The sequence below is a fragment of the Procambarus clarkii genome, chromosome 65 (genome assembly GCF_040958095.1).
Source record: "Procambarus clarkii isolate CNS0578487 chromosome 65, FALCON_Pclarkii_2.0, whole genome shotgun sequence".
In the NCBI taxonomy this organism is placed as follows: domain Eukaryota; kingdom Metazoa; phylum Arthropoda; class Malacostraca; order Decapoda; family Cambaridae; genus Procambarus; species Procambarus clarkii.
The window spans coordinates 31147891-31167157 of record NC_091214.1 but is presented as its reverse complement, the minus strand read 5'-3'; the positions used below and the strand labels follow the sequence as shown (position 1 = coordinate 31167157).

General features: G+C 42.4%; 2 protein-coding genes across 9 annotated transcripts in view; both read left to right on the top strand.

Moving 5' to 3' along the window:
* The window catches only part of LOC123752098 (N-acetylated-alpha-linked acidic dipeptidase 2-like), a 62910-nt gene extending 53702 nt beyond the window's left edge, over positions 1–9208 (top strand). Inside the window, exons 14-17 of the mRNA XM_069309682.1 lie at positions 2116–2374; positions 3439–3526; positions 7395–7487; positions 8136–9208. Of these exons, the coding sequence (XP_069165783.1) occupies positions 2116–2374; positions 3439–3526; positions 7395–7487; positions 8136–8463 (768 nt within the window). The 3' untranslated portion in view covers positions 8464–9208. The remainder of the gene's footprint in view (positions 1–2115; positions 2375–3438; positions 3527–7394; positions 7488–8135) is intronic.
* An 861-nt stretch (positions 9209–10069) lies between these two features.
* LOC138354978 (N-acetylated-alpha-linked acidic dipeptidase 2-like) overlaps positions 10070–19267 on the top strand; it is a 37811-nt gene continuing 28613 nt past the window's right edge. The window contains exons 1-6 of one of the 8 annotated variants that reach the window (XM_069309679.1): positions 10141–10205; positions 12516–12677; positions 12943–13058; positions 13324–13407; positions 14029–14130; positions 19086–19242. In XM_069309679.1, coding sequence (XP_069165780.1) covers positions 12943–13058; positions 13324–13407; positions 14029–14130; positions 19086–19242 — 459 coding nt within the window. In that variant the 5' untranslated portion in view covers positions 10141–10205; positions 12516–12677. Of the gene's footprint in view, positions 10206–10262; positions 12678–12942; positions 13059–13323; positions 13408–14028; positions 14131–19085; positions 19243–19267 lie in introns of those variants that run through there. The other 7 variants (XM_069309680.1, XM_069309678.1, XM_069309681.1 and 4 more) reach the window with 7 other exon arrangements.

Below are 19267 nucleotides of genomic sequence, written 5' to 3'. Positions count from 1 at the left end.
AAAGACACCTAGAGAGAGAGTCAGTACTCCGATTTACACATGAAAATAGTGAAAATAACAGTCTGCCATTCTTGGATGTACTAATAACAAAAACAGGAACCTCTTTAAGCACCAACGTATATACCAAGCCCCCCAACATAGGATTATGCCTGAACGGTAGAAGTGAGTGCCCCCAAAGATACAAAGCCAGTGTTCTCAATGCTTATATTCGTCGAGCGCTTACCCACTGCTCTGAATGGAGCAACGTGAGTAGAGGGTTTGAAAGAGTAACTCAGGTATTGGTGAACAACGGATATAGCAACGCGGAAATAAACGCTGCTATAAGAAGACACTTGGACCGTTGGTATAATTCAGAACCTAGAACAGAAACCACAACACCCCCAATAAAATTATATTACAAATCTACCATGCACAGTGAACATATAAAAGAGGAAAGAATAATGAAAGAAATAATCCGTAAAGGAGTAAAAAGCACTACTCCTAACCAAAACATAAACCTGATAATATTCTACAAAACCAAGAAGACTTCCGAACTCCTTATCAAAAACAGCCCGAAGCCGACGGAGAACCCTCTACAACAGTCAAGCGTTGTATACATGTACACTTGCCCCCACGAAGGATGTAACCTTCAATGTAAGTACATAGGTATGACGTCGACCAAGCTGACGAGGCGTTTGACATGCCATTTTCAATCTGGTGCCCCTAGGAATCACATGAGACAAGCCCATGACATTACTCTAACAAGAGAAATGTTGAACAAGAATACTTGTTCAATCTGGTGCCCCTAGGAATCACATGAGACAAGCCCATGACATTACTCTAACAAGAGAAATGTTGAACAAGAATACTTGCATAATAGACAAAACCCAAGATTCAAGAAGATTACAAATTCTTGAGGCAATACACATAAGAATAGAGCGACCTACCATGAACACCCAAATCACGGAACTATTTACTCTACCCACCATGAGAGTAAGGACAAGACAAGAACATATCGATGCCAACACAGAAGACAATGTCCAACATAACAGGCCAATTACACTGGATTAATCTTTGTGTTTAGATAGGAGATGCCTCGTATGGGCCAATACGCCTTCTGCAGCCCCTATGTTTATCCCTTATGTATCCCCCCATGTTTTTCACCTTCATTGTATTATCACCTGACCTAATGCGGGTATAAAATCAACTAGTATTGTAAGATCTGTTCACTTGAGAATGAACCATGGAGGTTCGAAACGTCGTGCAAATTATACAAATAAGTGTAATACACTCTATAGTAAATCACTTCTTTTCTTCACCTTAAAAGTACGAAAATGAGTTTTGGAGAACTCCTATTCCAATTAAGCCCTGATGCTAAGAAAATAGTTAGAGGGATAGAAGCCCTAAACCAGAAAATAATAAATACAGAATATGCGGTCATATTCAATGAAACATGTTTGAAAGAAAACCTGCTGCCAGTATACACCAATATCTATATATATCTATATATATATATCTATATATATATTATATATATATCTATATATCTATATATATATATATATATATATATATATATATATATATATATATATATATATATATATATATAATATATATATATATAATACACACACACACACTTAACTAACTTTAAACACCCACCCACCAGGGACGTAGTTAACGGTAGTTAACTACGTTAGTTAGCTAGGGAGGTTAACGTAGTTCAGCATCTAATGGTTAAAAATATAGAGCAGTTAGATCTCTGAGGAAAAAGTGTAGATAAAACGAGTTTGGTTAAATGTTTTATGACTGGGAGATGAAAAAGCACCATTTAGGAGATGAAGAACATAAGCAGTGTGGCACTGGAGTATGCAGTATAAATATAATTGATTAAAAGAGATAACTTCTCACTGGCTATACTTTTCTCACAGGATGGAAACTTTGGGATCTGGAAGCGACTACGCCCCATTTTCTTTCTACTGTGGCATCCCATGTCTGGATCTGTGGTTTAGGAGAGACAAGGTAAATCTGCTTCATAATCCCAGTAAATACTCTGCGTTCATTTACATTTCCACACGCCTTGTGCTGTAGTTCCATATGCACTCTACCACTGCTACATCTTCCTTTCCCCAGAATAAGCACGATATAAGCATCTACCCGTCATACCACACTGGCTACGAGACGTTCTACATGATGGATAAAAACATAGACCCGGGCTTCAGGATCCACCAGGGCTGCAGCCGGATCGCCGCCCTCACCCTCAGGTACTTCGCGGACTCCGTGCTTGTGCCCTACAGCCTGGAGCACCTACCTAAGGCCATGAAGGATGCTCTCGATGCCCTCAGGAAAGGCGGCAAGCGAGACAAACTCATCAATATATATGACAAGTATTGTGAGTCTGGGGTAGTTTGCCATTTGAGGGGGAGATTAATCTGTATTGTATTATTATTTATAATGTTGAACTCTGTTTGAAACTTATCTGTTGTTTAACGCTAGTGATATGGTCATATTCTTTGGGGCTCCAGTTCTTGGGGTCTTTTTTTAAATGATAATGTTTTGTTTTCATCATAGCAGCTATGTTTAATGCTTTTGAACCATTATTTCATCATTTGATCTTGTTCTCTTTTGAAAATGTAAATACTTTCCCCGAGAGCCTAGGTTCTGGAGAAACCCTAGGAGGATTGATGTTGCCTCGTAATCCACGTTTTTCTTGTTCTGGGTTGACCACGAGGGCTCGGGAGGGTTGACCACCAGGGCTCGGGAGGGTTGACCACCGGGGCTCGGGAGGGTTGACCACCGGGGCTCGGGAGGGTTGGCCACCGGGGCTCGGGAGGGTTGACCACCGGGGCTCGGGAGGGTTGACCACCGGGGCTCGGGAGGGTTGACCACCGGGGCTCGGGAGGGTTAACCACCGGGGCTCGAGAGGGTTGACCACCGGGGCTCGGGAGGGTTGACCACCGGGGCTCGGGAGGGTTGACCACCGGGGCTCGGGAGGGTTGACCACCGGGGCTCGGGAGGGTTGACCACCGGGGCTCGGGAGGGTTGACCACCGGGGCTCGGGAGGGTTGACCACCGGGGCTCGGGAGGGTTGACCACCGGGGCTCGGGAGGGTTGACAGAAGCAGTGAAAATGTTTGTGATTTAGATCGTGTGTGAGAGAGAGAACCTCAGACGGCAGGGAATATCGACCATAGTGATTTAGTGAAGATTTTAGAGATGGAGATAAGATGTGATCCCAGATCTTCACATGGGCAACGCCAGTTTATGGTGACCAAAAAAACACATCATAGAATGAAGAAACGAGGATGTTTCGGCCCGTCCTAGATCATTCGGTAATTCCCTGGGTACAGCTTGGCGTAAATATGTTACAAGATTGAGTCTTGAAAGCATTTATTTTTAATTTTATCATATTTTCATGTAATTTTGTTGCATATTTAAAGTCTCCAATTTTGTCCAGCTCTTCTTGAAGAGTCGCTGATGAACTTTACGGACGCGACAGCTGTCTTCGTCAGGGACCTGAAGGAGAAGAGGACTGAGGACTTGGAGTGAGTGAGGGGTAAAGATTGTAGGGACGGTGAGGGGGGAGGGTGAATATTGGTATATAGCCTTTAATGTATGTATATGGTATTTTGAGCTTTGGGAGGTTTGGTGAGATGGGCAGCATGGGGGAGGGGGGTTTGGTGAGATGGGCAGCATGGGGAGGTGGGTTTAGTGAGACGGGCAGCATTGGGAGGTGGGGGAGGGGGAGTTGGTGAGATGGACAGCATGGGGATAGGTTTGGTGAAATGGACAGCATGGGGGTGGGTTTGGTGAGATGGACAGCATTTTCGTGAAATGGGCAGCATGGTGAGTGAGGGAGGGGGGGGGTTGGTGAGATTGGCTGCCGTGGGTGGGGGAAAACCTGACTCCTATAACTAATAATTAAATATATACTTCAATAGCTATGAAGGACCACCACTTTTTGAGAAAAAAAGTGGAAAACAAAAGAAAGCAATGGAAAACCTGATCCTTAGAACTAGTGTCCTATGGATCTTGGTGAAACTTTATTTCTTATATAAATGGAGTCAAATTAACTTACACAAAATTGGGGGGTTACATGCTAAAATATTAATACATCCCTAGCATTATTCTGGTGCTGGTTCTTCGCCAGAGTAAATAAAATATGAAAGTGAATAAGGTTGATTATATAATATTAATTGGAGGTAAATGCTCCTCAATATACTACTGAAATGTTGAACAGCATCAGTAAATCAATGGGTTAGTGTAATTGATCTCTTTGAGAGATCACTACTGTAACTACAGAGTTATTGCTACAGATAAAAAAGGGACAGCTTAGCTGTAAATCTAGTGAGGTGTAATCAGTTGCTACGCTCCACCGACGACGTGTTGCATAGGGCAAATTGTTGCACAGAATGGTGGGAAGCCTAGCACCTCGGTTGGAGTCGCCTTGGTACTGAAAGGCAATTACATTGTAGAAATCTTCTACATAATAAGTAACTACAAATACATCCTAAATTATGAGGATAATAGTAGGAAATTTCAGCCAATATCTGTGCAATTTATATTCAAGCACTGTAAATTCTCTTTGGAGGAAATAATGACATTAATCATCTATTTAGATGGTAAATTTACTTAAGACACGTACGAGATTGTATTATTTGTTTTACGGCCTAACGACAACTAGCCTAAATGTTAATTGTGGCCACATAATAACAAAAAGGTAAACCTAGCTGCCGAGCCGCGTGTCCGTTGATGTGGAGACTTGAGCAATTCTTCGTCCTCCAGCTGCTGCTTGAAAGGCGTTGACTTTGGAATTGCTCATATGCTAGTCTGGGACACGGCTATTGTGCCAGATAACGTGGCACCGCTCTACTGGTCGTTGGAGCGAAATAAATGGGATCAAAACGTAGCTCTGCTACACGCTGTCAATGGCGACCGCGTCGTGCTCTCTCGTGTCTAGTGACGCTCTCCCGTCTTCCTCCTCTTCCTTATTGCGCATGCGCAGCTCTCGATAGACATCTCGAGCGTAAATGTATATGTATATATCGCAATTGCCTAAGGAAGGAAGAGGTAGTGACGAGTATTAATATCACATTAAATTCTTCTGTGATAAATTAGAATTTCGTGCAACATAAATTGATTTATTAAAGTTGTGCAACTAATCGAGGAAATTAAAGTAAAATCATTTACATTAAAGTAATTTCATCTAGAATGTTTAATATCAACTAAATAAGGGAGTTCCAGTGAGTAGCAGTATACTACGAAATTAAACTTATTAGTAAGTAACTATTTTTAGTAAAGGAAATGATAAACTGGACTCTTGTTATAAATCCAACTAAATGTGGAGAGAATTCATGTTACTGCCTGTCGTTCCTCACGTCGTCACTCTCACTAGCAAGAATCTGGCAATATGTCTAAATAAATCATGATAATGATTAAATCCACAAGTTAGTAATTTTAGTAACTACTTGTGGTTAATACAAAGATGTATAAAACTGTTGGTTATTTCCAACACCGGGGGGGGGGGGGGGGGGTAGGCGGCAAAGCTTAAACGGGATGGCTGGAGACAGAATGGTTCTTACACACACATTTCCTGCATTCTACCATAATGTGATTCCATTTATCTGTAAAGAATGTCTAACGTAAATAGAGAGAACCTTGTCTTATAGGATGATTAACATAAACAATCACACTCAGTGTTAAAAAAATGCTTCTCAAATTTTCCTGTACTTACCTAACAGTGTCTATGGAGGAATTAGGTTTAGCTCTTCATGCCCCACCTACCAGCCTTGTTGTATTATGTTGCGTTATAATTTAACTATTCTGACGTTTAAATTCCTTATCGAATGTGGGCTTAATAGTTATAAAAGTTGTGGAAAGAGGTGGCTTCCACAACTTCTTTCAGCGTATTCCACTTCTTGCCTACCTGTACAGGGTAAAAGTATTATCTGCATTCCTTCAGCGCATTTGCGTCCAGCCCCCACCTGTGTCCTCTTGTCCTGCTGTCTCTCAATTTGAAGAGTCTATCCTTGTCCACCTTATCTATTCCCACATCTCCAGCATCTTGTATGTTGTGATCATATCCACTCTGTTCCTTCTTGTCCTCTAGCATTGTGAGATTTAGTTCCATTAGCCTATCCTCGTAGGCTAACCCGCATAGCTCTGGCACCAATTTTGTTGCCAATCTTTCTAATTTTTCAGTTTTGATCTTATGATTCCAGGAGCTGTATATGCCAGTATTGGTTTAATAAATGCTGTGTAGATTGTCGTGAAGGATTCGTGATTTAGGTTTCTAAACGATGTTTTTCATATATGCCTGCGTCCTGTATGCTGCCGATGTTATCCTGTCTGTGTGCCTCCGGTGGGAGTGTAAGAGTTACATCCTCTTCCAAATCTTTCTCTCTTTAAGATTCCTATAGTTCCCTTCCCCTTGTCTTGAACATGTCCCGTGAGCAACATGCTAATTAATGGATACTGTAATTAGTAATGACCAATGTCAATAATGGGTCAGTGTCAATAGTGACCAATGACCATGTCAATAATTATTGTCAACCAATGACCAAAAATAACTTTTTATGGTTCCATTGTTATATACAAAAGTGAGCACTCATTCATGGAACATAAAGAAGACTGTCCCAGTCGTTGCCTGATAATGGATCGATGCTGCTGTTGGCAGTGTGATGGGAACTATATGACTGACTTGGTCGTCGGTCGCGGTCACCTGTCCCTCAATAGAATTCTTGGTGACTCGGATACTTTTGATATCGTTCGCCTTATGCGTTTTTGTTCTCGTATTGGCATCCTTGGTGATATTTAGCGCCCTCTGATTATTTTGCGCATTTGATGGTGCTATATAGCCTTCCCGGTTTGGTGCCTTCTTTTGATAATTACTTACTTACTTGGTCGTCGATTCTTGCTTCAAATATAAGTGAAATATTGAATTTAAATACATGTAATTAAAGATAATGTGAATCATTAATATATAATTTTAGTCAATTAAATTTATGTTCCAAATAACACAACTAATACAACATTAATATAAGCAAACTAGAAAGAATACAATAATGAGTCGAATGCTTCAGTTCCACCTTCAAGAAGTCGAGCATTTTTAATTTATCAAATTTGTAAATACTGGACAGACATTTTGTATTTGTAAATAACATTCTAACAGTCATCTTCGAGTTAAAAAAAAAGTAGAACCGAGGAATGTCTGACAGTTTGGAATTGTTAAAATGGACCATCGGTTCCAATTTCGATCTTGTCTGGAAAAAGAACTTTCACGGTCATTGCCCTCGTAACTGGCAGAGTTCCAGAAATTCCATTCTTTTATGAATTCGGTCCTGCCCACCTTTAGGTATATATATTTGTGTAACTATTGTATTTACAATCATACAATATGTGTTTCTCGTCCAGTCCGATCACCACTCGAGCCATCAACGACCAGATGATGAAGCTGGAACAGGTGTTTATTCTTCCAGCAGGTCTGCCTGGACGACCACAAATCAGGTACGTGCCTAACTATAATGATGATACTGTATGTTGGTATTACCATACCAGCTAGGTGCTAAGCCCTGATGTAGACATTACCATACCAGCTAGGTGCTAAGCCCTGATGTAGACATTACCATACCAGCTAGGTGCTAAGCCCTGATGTAACCATTACCATACCAGCTAGGTACTAAGCCCTGATGTAACCATTACCATACTAGCTAGGTGCTAAGCCACGATACTGGTATAAACTTACTAGCCAGGTGGTAGAACCACAATTCTGACATAACTATAAATAAATAGAACTGCAGTATAGGTCCAGGACATTCTACGGGGCAGTTTTAATGCTAAATGATTGATACACAATGAAAGGTTTCGCGATTTAGAAAGTAATAAGTATTGTCAATCTTGAATTAAGTTTTCAAAAAAGGATATATTATAACGCTGACACTTGTATTAATATAGTTATAATCAGTATCTGTATTTAAACAAAGCTTATATACTGTGCTTATTTTACAAAGTTAAATTAGTGTTGTTTGTACAGTATATAATTTACAATATTATTAAGTAGCCCAAGAAACCAACTATTACAATTGTTCCACTGACACCTGGACATCTGCTAATTGAAGTACAAATGAAGGTAATAATATATCAAACCTCCCACAGACACGCGGTGTTCGCCCCAAGTCAGTTCGACAGCTACGACGCGTCCGGCTTCCCAGGCATTACCGACCTGCTGTACAACATGGAGACGTTGACTGACACAGAGCGTCAAGAGAGAGAGGAACAGATTAAGAGGCACGTCTCCGACCTCACCATTATGATGCAGAGAGCCACCAGCTTCTTGAAGACTTCCATGTCATATAAGGAACACCATTTTCCTGTTGTCATTTTCTCTCCTCTTATTCACCTCTTCAGTTTTTTTAGTCGGCAATGTATCTTTAACTTGGACGCTGTCGATGAGTCGAGCCTGGAATCAGGCCGGGCTCGGTGAGTAGGACAACTCCCGGAAACCCTCTCCAGGTATGGTTTAACCTAGTAGTAGCTTGAAGAATCTTTCTATAATCCAAGAATGATGAGAGTAGCTGTATTCCAGTGTTCTGTTGTCACAGTCTTTGTCATTCTGTGGTACTTTCTTTAAATTTCTTTCTCGTGGACAGCATTAACAGCCTTTTAATGACCACTTCATTGATAAAAAAGTCAGGAGCAAAAAATTTTTTTTAGCCATCTTGGGTGTTGACTAATCACTGCCAAGATTCTTATTTAATGACTTCCTGGCCCAGATACTGGTTGACACAGGAGTACCTCAGGGTTTGTTGTTAGTCTTGTCTCCTTGTATCTAAGACAGATTCTCTGTCAATTTACAACTTACCTCTTAAATTGATGTCCTAAAATCTAGGATATATATATTTGTATCTCATTTAAGAATCCTTTCATAGTAGACCTAAATCCTTTTACTTAGTACTGCACACTTAATCCATAATTTTACCTTATAGTATCTCTGTCTCTCAATGTTTCTCTCAGCTGTCATTTCTAGCACATCTCCTGCATGGACAACATTAACACAAATATTCCCTAATATCCTAGCCGCTTGAGTCACGAAAAAGCGGCCGATGGATTTTTTAGTAACAAAATGCAATATATGATATTGTTCATATGTAATTATATATTATATACATATAGATTTATACATGAAACTTGTAATTTTTTAAATAATAATAATATCCTCCCATGTACAATATTTAATTTATTTACCCTCTCTGGTACTTAAACCTTAGACAACACCTAAATGTCATAATGTGTCTATTGACAAGACCATTACTCTAAATATATGCTCTTTGTGTCTGTAATTATTATTAATATTCCTATTATGAAAAGATAAATAATAGCAAGATATAAAATATATATTAAATAAGTATAATACGCTGATCAGTGAGGGTGTGAATCAATGTGCGTTTTTTCAATACATTTTTTATCAACTGCTAAATGTAGTTTGGCCAAAAAAAAATAATTTTCGAAATAATAGGTAAGGATATTCGTTATTTGATTTGCCATGAATTAAGTTAAGACCAAAAAAATTATTCTATTAAGACAAAAATCTAGCCAAACTTGAGATTTTCGCAGATTACAGAATTGTACTTGTGGCATTACAGTATTGTACTTGCAGCATTCCAGTATTGAGTTAGCAGCATTACAGTATTGACCTTGCAGCATTACAGTATTGAGTTTGCAGCATTACAGTATTGACCTTGCAGCATTACAGTATGGAGTTTGCAGCATTACAGTATTGAGTTTGCAGTATTGACCTTGCAGCATTACAGTATTGACCTTGCAGCATTACAGTATTGACCTACCAGCATTACAGTATTGAGTTTGCAGCATTACAGTATTGACCTTGCAGCATTACAGTATTGACCTTGCAGCATTGGCAGATCTGAAAAGCAGGTTTTTCACACAGCGTTTTTTTTTCTCTCTCTTAACACGTGAAACAATCTGTAGGTAGATAATAACAGGTGTTTTTAAGGACAATAGCGTCACTGAGGTTTAAGGCAGAGTTTGCCTTCTTTACCATTGTGAGAAATGCTACCCCACGCCTCTGGCAGTTGGCCCCCAAGGACGCAGACTGGCTAGCCTCTCTATCACACCGCCTGCTGTCCCATAGCCTAGTGAAGCCTGGCGGAGTGTGCCCGGAGTGACGCCTCCCGGTTTACTGTCGCTCTCGCCATCGGAACAAAGGTAAATATATTGCTTTGGTTGGTTCTCGGAGTTGATAGCACCATCACTGAGTCCAAGAAATGTGTAAGTATTTCATTTTTGATGACGTACTGCCGGGAATCTCAGCCAAGTATTCAAAATTTGTTTACTGTAGGTGCAGCCTGCACATGACTGTAAAGCTGCCGCCCAGTTGGGTGGGTGTGGAGCAAGACGACTTACTGTGTGACTCACCATAGATGTAAAGTGCCTTGTATAGTGACAGTTGTGAACCTCTTGTTGAATCACTTGTGATATAGAAAGATTATCGATATGCAGATGCAGAGATATCCATGCAGAGCGTGCAGAGATTCTTTACTGCTAGAATCTACTCAGCAAAACATCTAAACTACTGAGACCGACTAAAGAGCCTAAATCTGTATTCTCTTGAGCGCAGGCGGGAGAGATACATAATAATTTATACATGGAAAATAGGAGAGGGGCTGGTCCCAAACCTGCACACAGAAATAACATCACATGAGACCAGGAGGCATGGCAGGATGTGCAGAATACCCCCGTTGAAGAGCAAAGGTGCAACAGGTACTCTGAGAGAGAACTCTATCAACATCAGAGGCCTGAGACTGTTCAACACGCTTCCACTACACATAAGGGGCATAACTGGTCGACCCACTCAGTGTTCAAGAGAGAACTGGATAAGCACCTACAAAGGATACCTGATCAACCAGGCTGTGATTCATACGTTAGGCTGCGAGCAGCTGCGTCAAACAGCCTGGTTGACCAGTCCAGAAACGAAGAAACCTGGTCGACGACCGAACCGCAGGGACGCTAAGCCCCGGAAACACTTCAAGGTAAGGTATGTCTATGTATTTGTGTAAATGACTGTATATATATGTTCATGTATATATATATATAACATTAACAATTTTGTAACTAGCTTCAAAAGATTAACACTTGCTTAGCTAAACGAACTATGAGGTTCAGTTCCTGAACCCATTATGTGCCTTTGTAACCCTTTCCACAACCGCCCACGGGACGGGTATGGGGTACATAATAAAGAAATTGAATAAGCTCAACGTTGTAATTACCTTAGGATAGTTACCGGGATGAGAGCTAGCTTGTGGAGTCTCATCTTCCCAGTACTCGTTGTCGTATTACCAATGTGCTTCATGTTGTTATATTTCCACTGTGCCTCATATTTTGGTATAACCAATATGTTTCTTGTTATATAACCAATGTGCCTCATGTTGTGGTATATGCGATGTACTTCATGTTGTGGGATAACCAAAATATTTCATGTTGCTTAGTTTACATGTTCCATCCAGACTAGTTTACTAATAAAATACTTTAATTCCCGTAAATGGGTGTTATGTGGTGTTGGATTGTCTTCCTTAGTGAATGTGAACACTTGACTATTGTATTGGTAGATTGTTTTGATTGAGTTTGTTTGCATTGTGTTGGCTGGAAACGGGGGCATGAATGACAGTTGTATTATACATTTACTTTAAATTTACCTGCAAATACAACATACATGCCCCCAGTAACAAGCCCCCCCCCCACGCCTTGGTGTTATAAACAACTTGTTTACCCAGTGTTCCGAAGCTTTGAGAGCGCAAGAGCGTTCACAACACTTATGAGGATGGTATGAAGAAGCACGTTGTGGACATCCATACACTTATAATGTGATTGGCAGTGGGCCCAGTATATCCATCCCTTGAACAGTAGTGTATTTACTCTTTAACCATCCTGTGAGTGGTGGTGGGCCCCATATCTATCCTGTAAGTGGTGGGGGTTCCCAAGTCTACCCTTTGTGAGTGGTGATTGCACCCCATACCTATCTCGTGAGTAGTGGGGACCCCATACCCATCATGTGATTGGTATAGTAACCTCATACTCATTCCAGTGGTAATGAAAATGCCTACCATTTCCACTACCACTTGAAATGGTAGCCATTTTCCCCTACCATTTCCAGTTGTAGTGGAAATGGCTGTGCTCAGGAACTGAACATCCAATATTCATTAGGCTAAGCAAGTTACAGCAGTGATCAGTGTTATCAACCAGTATTTTACACTATTATCATAACTGTTACTATAAACATTTACAGGATAAAACCCCACACTTTATGTATTTGTGTATTTTACGTAAAGATTTACACCACGTCTTTCACACTCTCCAAGAGTGCTTTGTCAAGTTCTTGAGTATGTGGTTAGGGCGAGACTCATATCTCAACATCTAATACACAAATGTCCATCATGTGATACATAAATTACACGAATACACAAATTAAGGTTTAGCCATCTCAATGAGAGGCAAGTCCGCCACCCCCGTAAACTCCAGGCCAGCAGAATCCACACGCTGAACAATTTGCAAAGGCAACGCCATCACGCCGGCTGAAACACCGGCTCTTGGGGCCCACACCACGCCACCCGCAACCAGCCAATCACTACGCACGCTGGGCAATGACTGGAGCACAGGCGGTCCCTCTGTTACTTTGACAAGGTAAGACAGCTGTTAGCGTTAGCGACGACCTATTAGAGTGAGCCAGTTAGTGTTTAAACTGCACACCAACACTTCATTCGGGAGTGTCTCGATTTCTGTTCATTAAGCAGCAAGATTGATTTGCTTTATCTTATTATTTAATATCTTCCAATCGGAGAAAAACTGGTGCAGATTTAATATAGAGATAACGTTAGTAATATAAACAAAACAATATTTGTATAGTCTTTTCCTTAATGTTATTTTCTTAGTGTCCTTCTGTTGCCAGATGGTGTCACACAATATAGTTGTGGCGGCTGCCACGGCGGTACTCGGCCTCCTGATTGGTGGTCTGATTGGTTACTTTGGCATTGACGCCTTCACGGGCGGCAACAAGATGATCAGGTTAGTTCGGGTCACTCTGATTGTGTAGAAAACATTCACTATTTGTTATAGGTTTTCTAGGAAGAATTCTGATTATATCTGGGTCATTTAAAGCCACCGGAAGTTAGTTTCCCTTCATCTGAGACCACTTGGGACAAGTCATGATGTCTCAGGAGTCAGTGCTAATGGGAGTCAAGTCTGTTTTACATTGTGATTTGTGAACAAGCAAATAACTGTAAAATAATAATCTAATGGCTAATGGGTGATTTATGTACCATTGTGCCAGCATGATGGACGAAATGGTAGCGAAGTGCGTGACTGACCAGCAGGTGGACCAGAGACTGGCTGTGAAGTTCCTGGACAACGTCAAGTGAGTATACTTTATATACTTGTTGTATAGCGCCGCTAAGTGTCTTGCTCACACAACTAAGGTGTATAAACGTTTAATACATTCCTGAGCATATGTTACACAGCTTCTTAGGTAATACATCAGTCTAAAGAGTATAGATTATACTTAGAATCTGATTAAGTTTAGTGGCAAATATTTGCAATATACGTCACTAATGGTCCCTCTATCATCAGGATAATCTTGTACCGAGCTGTGTCTGGGTACAAGTGACAGGATGGACAACCCAGCGGGGTGTCTTCCTATTGGGGAGTGTTGTACATGCTGCTATGGCGGTGTGTCCACTCACAGAATAAGTGGCACTGCCCAATACTGTCACTATGGTGGTGTGTTCAATCAAAGGATGAGTGGCGCTGCCCAATACTGTCACTATGGCGGTGTGTCCACTCACAGGATGAGTGGCGCTGCCCAATACTGTCACTATGGCGGTGTGTCCACTCACAGGATGAGTGGCGCTGCCCAATACTGTCACTGTGGCGGTGTGTCCACCCACAGGATGAGTGGCGCTTCCCAATAAACTCACGTCTCGTAGTAAAATTAAACTAAAAATTAAATTAATGGTCGCTCTGTATTCCACTGTCTCAGGATGATGGACAAACTGGTGGGAGACAAGTGGGACTCTGAACCTCAGCTGAACCACAGAATAATACAACTGGTCAACACAACCAACCTCAGGGACAACCTCAAGTGAGTATACTCTTATACACATCAGTATCGTGCGGTGCGAGTGTATCCCTTAGTATTATACACGGAGCCCTTGTGTGTACAGGTGTTTAATGCTTGCGTGTAGGGCTAAACCTTTATTGCAAAGTATGTGCCTTATTCATACAGCAGCTGGTTAGTGCGGCATGGCTTCTTACAGGATTTGTGTTCGATCCTCCCCCTTCCCTTTTCCCTATCGATGTTCTAAGTAATTAGGCACTGTTCTTTCATCGTGCCATTATATCCCAGCTCTTGGGATGTTCACATATCCCAGCTCCTAGCATATGCCCTCATACCCCAGCTCTTAGCATGTAAACATACCCCAGCTCTTAGCATGTAAACATACCCCAGCTCTTACCATGACAGCCTATACCAGATCGTATTTTTGTTCTCATGTTCCTGAGTAACAGTCTAGTGAGCTCTATTTTAAAGAAGAACATTTCTGAACAAAAGTTGAACATTGTCGTCTTTGTTGGTGTAGAGAGTACTGGAGAAGATACAAGTAATAAATGTCTCCTCTTGCTTAAGCGGAGATGGCATAAAATTATTATTATTAATAATAATTATTCACACAGAAATCACATTAACGTGATATATATATCAATGAGAAAATCTACTATGGCAATGAGGTGGGCGCAGACCTACGACCTTGTCATTGCCAAGCCGCATACTCGACTGCTAGACCACCGATGGCTTGTAAAAGCCATACAACCGGATTTCTATTGAAATCAGGTGAAGTCTGGAGGCCCCTACTGAAGCCAGTCCAAAGTTTTACATATGGCCCACAAGCACTCGGGTGGAAGGGTAGAGTGAACCTACACTGTTGAGTAAGGGGTAGGTCCTCTGTGTCCTTCCACCCGAGTGCTCCTGAGCCATACGTAAAACCTGGACTAGCGTCAGTATGGGCCTCTAGACGTCCTGTGATTTCAGTAGAAATCCGGTTGTTTGACATTTACAAGTTAGCGGTTGTCTAGTTTTTTCTTTTTATTAATAAAAAGAGAATAATTGCATTATAAAACAAGGGCGCCAAAGTATCAATATTGAACAAATCCTCTCAACAAAACAAAACGGGGTAAGTAGCACGAAAACAAAGTACAACACAAGCACATACATGAATAAACAAAATTGTTATATAACATATTAACATAATAAGGCTCAGAAACCAACTGTACATGGCAATATGGATAACATGGAAAACATGAAACCTAAAACACAAAAAGCAAAGAAAAAATGATACACAAGAACACACTGGAAGAAAGGCCGCACCACCCAGATGGGACGTGCCAACATGACATAGGAAGTAAAACACCCAACACCAAGGTACCAAATGAATGAAAGACATTGAATCCAAAAGTGTACAAAAGAAAAAAAGTAAAGCTAAAAAGACAAGTAAAACCACACGTAACAAACTGCACACTACACAATACCAGAAATCACACCACAGAAGCACATTACACACACAGGAACAAAGCACAAACAGGATACACAATACACAGAAACCCTGCATACAAAACAATTACACACCAAACGGAAAATCCCAATAAGAGACATAGAAACGACAACATAATAAGTATAACACAGGAAACAACAGATGAAAGAGAACAGGAAATAAAACAGTACATTACAAACAAAACGCAACACCCAGATGGGGCAAGCCAAAACTGGACACATGACGGAAGCACATAAGACAAGGCATCAAGTACACAAGGACATGGAATACATAAAGCAAGCACAAGCACTATGCATATTCCCAGCTGGGAACGCCTGTGCCAGAAAGCGCAAGCAGTACACTTCCCAAATCTTCATAGCGTCATCAGTTACCCAGCCACCAGGTGGCGCCCAAGGTTGAGGCATCAAATCCGGCACCCAATAAATAAACGGCCTCACCCGTAGCACCCAGATAGTGTAAGAGCATCATGGGATCGGACGCACCCGGTCATTCCGAGAGTGTTCCAACATCTGACCCTAACAGATCACGTCCCCAGAAGCCATGACAAAGCTTCCCTCAGAACAGGGCACCACAGTGAGGGAAACCGCAGGGGACGCAGGCATGCCATGGTCCCTGCCACCAGGCACAGGAGCCGAGGCCCCCCCCCCCAGCGCACATCCTTACTCAGCACCATGACGAGGTCCCGATCATCAGGGGCAACAGCAGGAGTCACAGGAAGGGGGGGGCACAGAAAGCAACGCTGAGCCCTAACAGCCCCGTCACCTACAGTGGGGGACGCCGGAGCACCAAATTACTCCACCTCCACCCAAGGCTCACCACGAAGGAGAGACACACCCTGAACCCACCTCGATCACTTTGAGACAGGCCGCCGGTCGTCCAAGCTATCACTCTCATCATCCTTCACCACAACAAACCCCCTCAACAGGCTCGCCTGTAAAGCACGACCCCTCAGAACCACAGCTTCCACAATCGGGGATGCTAGACCACACACCACAGGAGACAGCCCCTCGCGGACTGCCAGAGCAACAGGAGACATCATATCCGGGGACAGAGCAGTCAGGGGTGGGCTGGGACAGCGGGGGCAGAGACGGCTGAGGCGGGGAATCCTGCAGCTGGGGCGATGGAGGGAGGGGGGCACCACAGACCACGTTGGTACCCACACCACCACCCACATCCGCATTCAGGCGAGCTGCAGAATCCGACAATGGGACACCAGATGGCTGGGAATCAACACACATCACACCAGCACCTGGAGACTGGTCCGGGGCCGACAACAGGGGAAAATCCTCCTCCCGAAAGAGATTAATAGGGGTAACCTGGCGCACTTCGCAGCCTGTTGTTCCGATAGGCCACACCGGAAACACGTCCAGGGCTGGCCCGTATGAAACACATGAATAGGGTAACCCAGCAGCATAACGGAGGACGGAATATTACCCTTGAGGCCCATGGCGAAAGTGCGGGTACCACATGGGACACCCTTTCACCTCCAGGAGGAGGCGGCATTCATCTGCACATGAAGTACCTGCCCAGAACGGGCAAAGTACCGACAAAGGAGATCTGCAGGGAACTCGAAGGGCACCCCATACACTGCCACATACGTCGTCGTACCATAGCGATCGGAGATAGTCACGAATCCACCTCGCCAGGAAGAGTGAAGGAACACCCATCATCGCGCCCGAAAAGATCACGGTAAACCACCGAGGAGCCGAACTTCACAATCGCCCGCCTCTCAGCAAGCAGCTGCACACCACACACGGCCTCTACAGGAACACGTTACGTATCCAGAATCATCACTTCCACTGCCGGGTAGGGAGCGACTCTATTGGCCGGAAAATTCCAGGCCAATAGAGTCCTGCCTGACGACAGAGAGCACAGGCACCCCATACTTGAGGCCAACACGGCCACGGGGGCCCCTCGATAAGGCACGTCACTCAGGCATAGTCAGCAGCCACACCAAGGCCCGCATTTCACGCTGAGTTGTCAACAAATGGAGGGGCAGGCGAAACAACCGTACCCCATGGCCACCAGGGCGCAACTCTCAGTGGTCGAGTATGCTGCTTGGCAATGACAAGGTCGTAGGTTTGCGACCACCTCATTGCCCTAGTGGATTTCCTCAATTATTTATTATTTAATTATTATTAAAAGTGCCAACTTCAGTGGGCACCATTAACTATGGTTAGACCTTGGAAGGAAGGATAGGAGTGACATGCTTAAATATATATATATATATATATATATATATATATATATATATATATATATATATATATATATATATATATATATATATATATTAATATATATATAGCCTAGGTGGCAGTCTTTTGCCATTCATTCTAATGTGATTTGCTGCCTTGACTTATGCTGTGAATGAACGGAATCCTAAGATATTTTGTAACCCAGATTGTGATTGGTTTGTGGGTACATTTTCGTGTTTTGGGCAAGAGAGCGCTGGCGCCATCCCAAGGTGCGCCTGGCATTCCACGGGAGCGCGTAGTAATACTGAAAGTTTAGACTCTTTTCAACTTTGTCATCTCAATTCTCGTCCAAAGGTTTTTCAATTTCATATCAATGTGTTTGCAATAGAATTCTCTACAGGATTAGATGCATATAAATTCCAAACGCCCGGCGTAATCCCCACAGCAAACAGAGAAAGTGACAGCGCATTACCCCCATGAGCGCTCATCATGAACAATAAAATGTGTATACTCTTTTCAACTTTGTTATCTTAATTTTCGCCTTAGGTCTTTCATTTTGGTATCAATATATTTTCAATGAAATTCCCTGTAGGAGTATGGGCATATAATGTCCAAAACCGCGGCGTGCCCCTCCCACATCCAAGTACGAAAGCAGGCCAATTTTTTAAATTTTTGACGCCATACTGCGTCGTTAACGAATATGCGTATACAAAATTTTCGATGCCGTACTGCATCTTTAACGATGGAAATAAAGGAAGCAGCACACCCAGTGGTCCACAGCAACACATATGTATGTATATAGCAAAAGGTGTGGGGCCGATGTGATTGTTGTAGCTGTCAAGTGACTTCATTGTTGTGGTCAGTGTCATTGTTGTGAGGAATGTTCGCACCGTAGCTGGAGATGCGTGTTGTACTTGTGAGTGAGTGGAGGTTTCTGTTATGAAGAACAAGTGTTGTGTTGTGCTTACTTGTGCTTGCAGGAGTTGAACTTCTGCTCTTTGGTCCCACCTCTCAACTGTCAATCAATTGAACGTATCATATATACATTTGAAACTGTGAATGATGTTTGCCTCTACCACATCACTGCTTAGGACATCCTATTTCTTAACTACTCTAATGTAATAAATAATTATTTCTAATGTCTTTGTGGCTCATTTGGGTTCTCAGTTTCCACTTTAGTCTTCTTTGGCGAGTACCATCCGTGTTAAATAATAATTCTTTATGTAGCCCATTAATCACCCACAGACTTGTATGTGGTAATCCTGGTTTCTTCTAATTCTTGTGTATTGCAGAGAGCTGAGCAGGCGGCCCCACCTGGCCGGCACTGAGAGGGACGACCAGCTCGCTAACATGATTCGAGATCGCTTCCTGAAGGAGGGCTTCGACACTGCTGATCTTGTTCCTTATGATGTCCTTCTCTCTCGCCCCAACCACACCAACCCCAACCTAGTGAGTACTCCTCTGGTCCCAACCA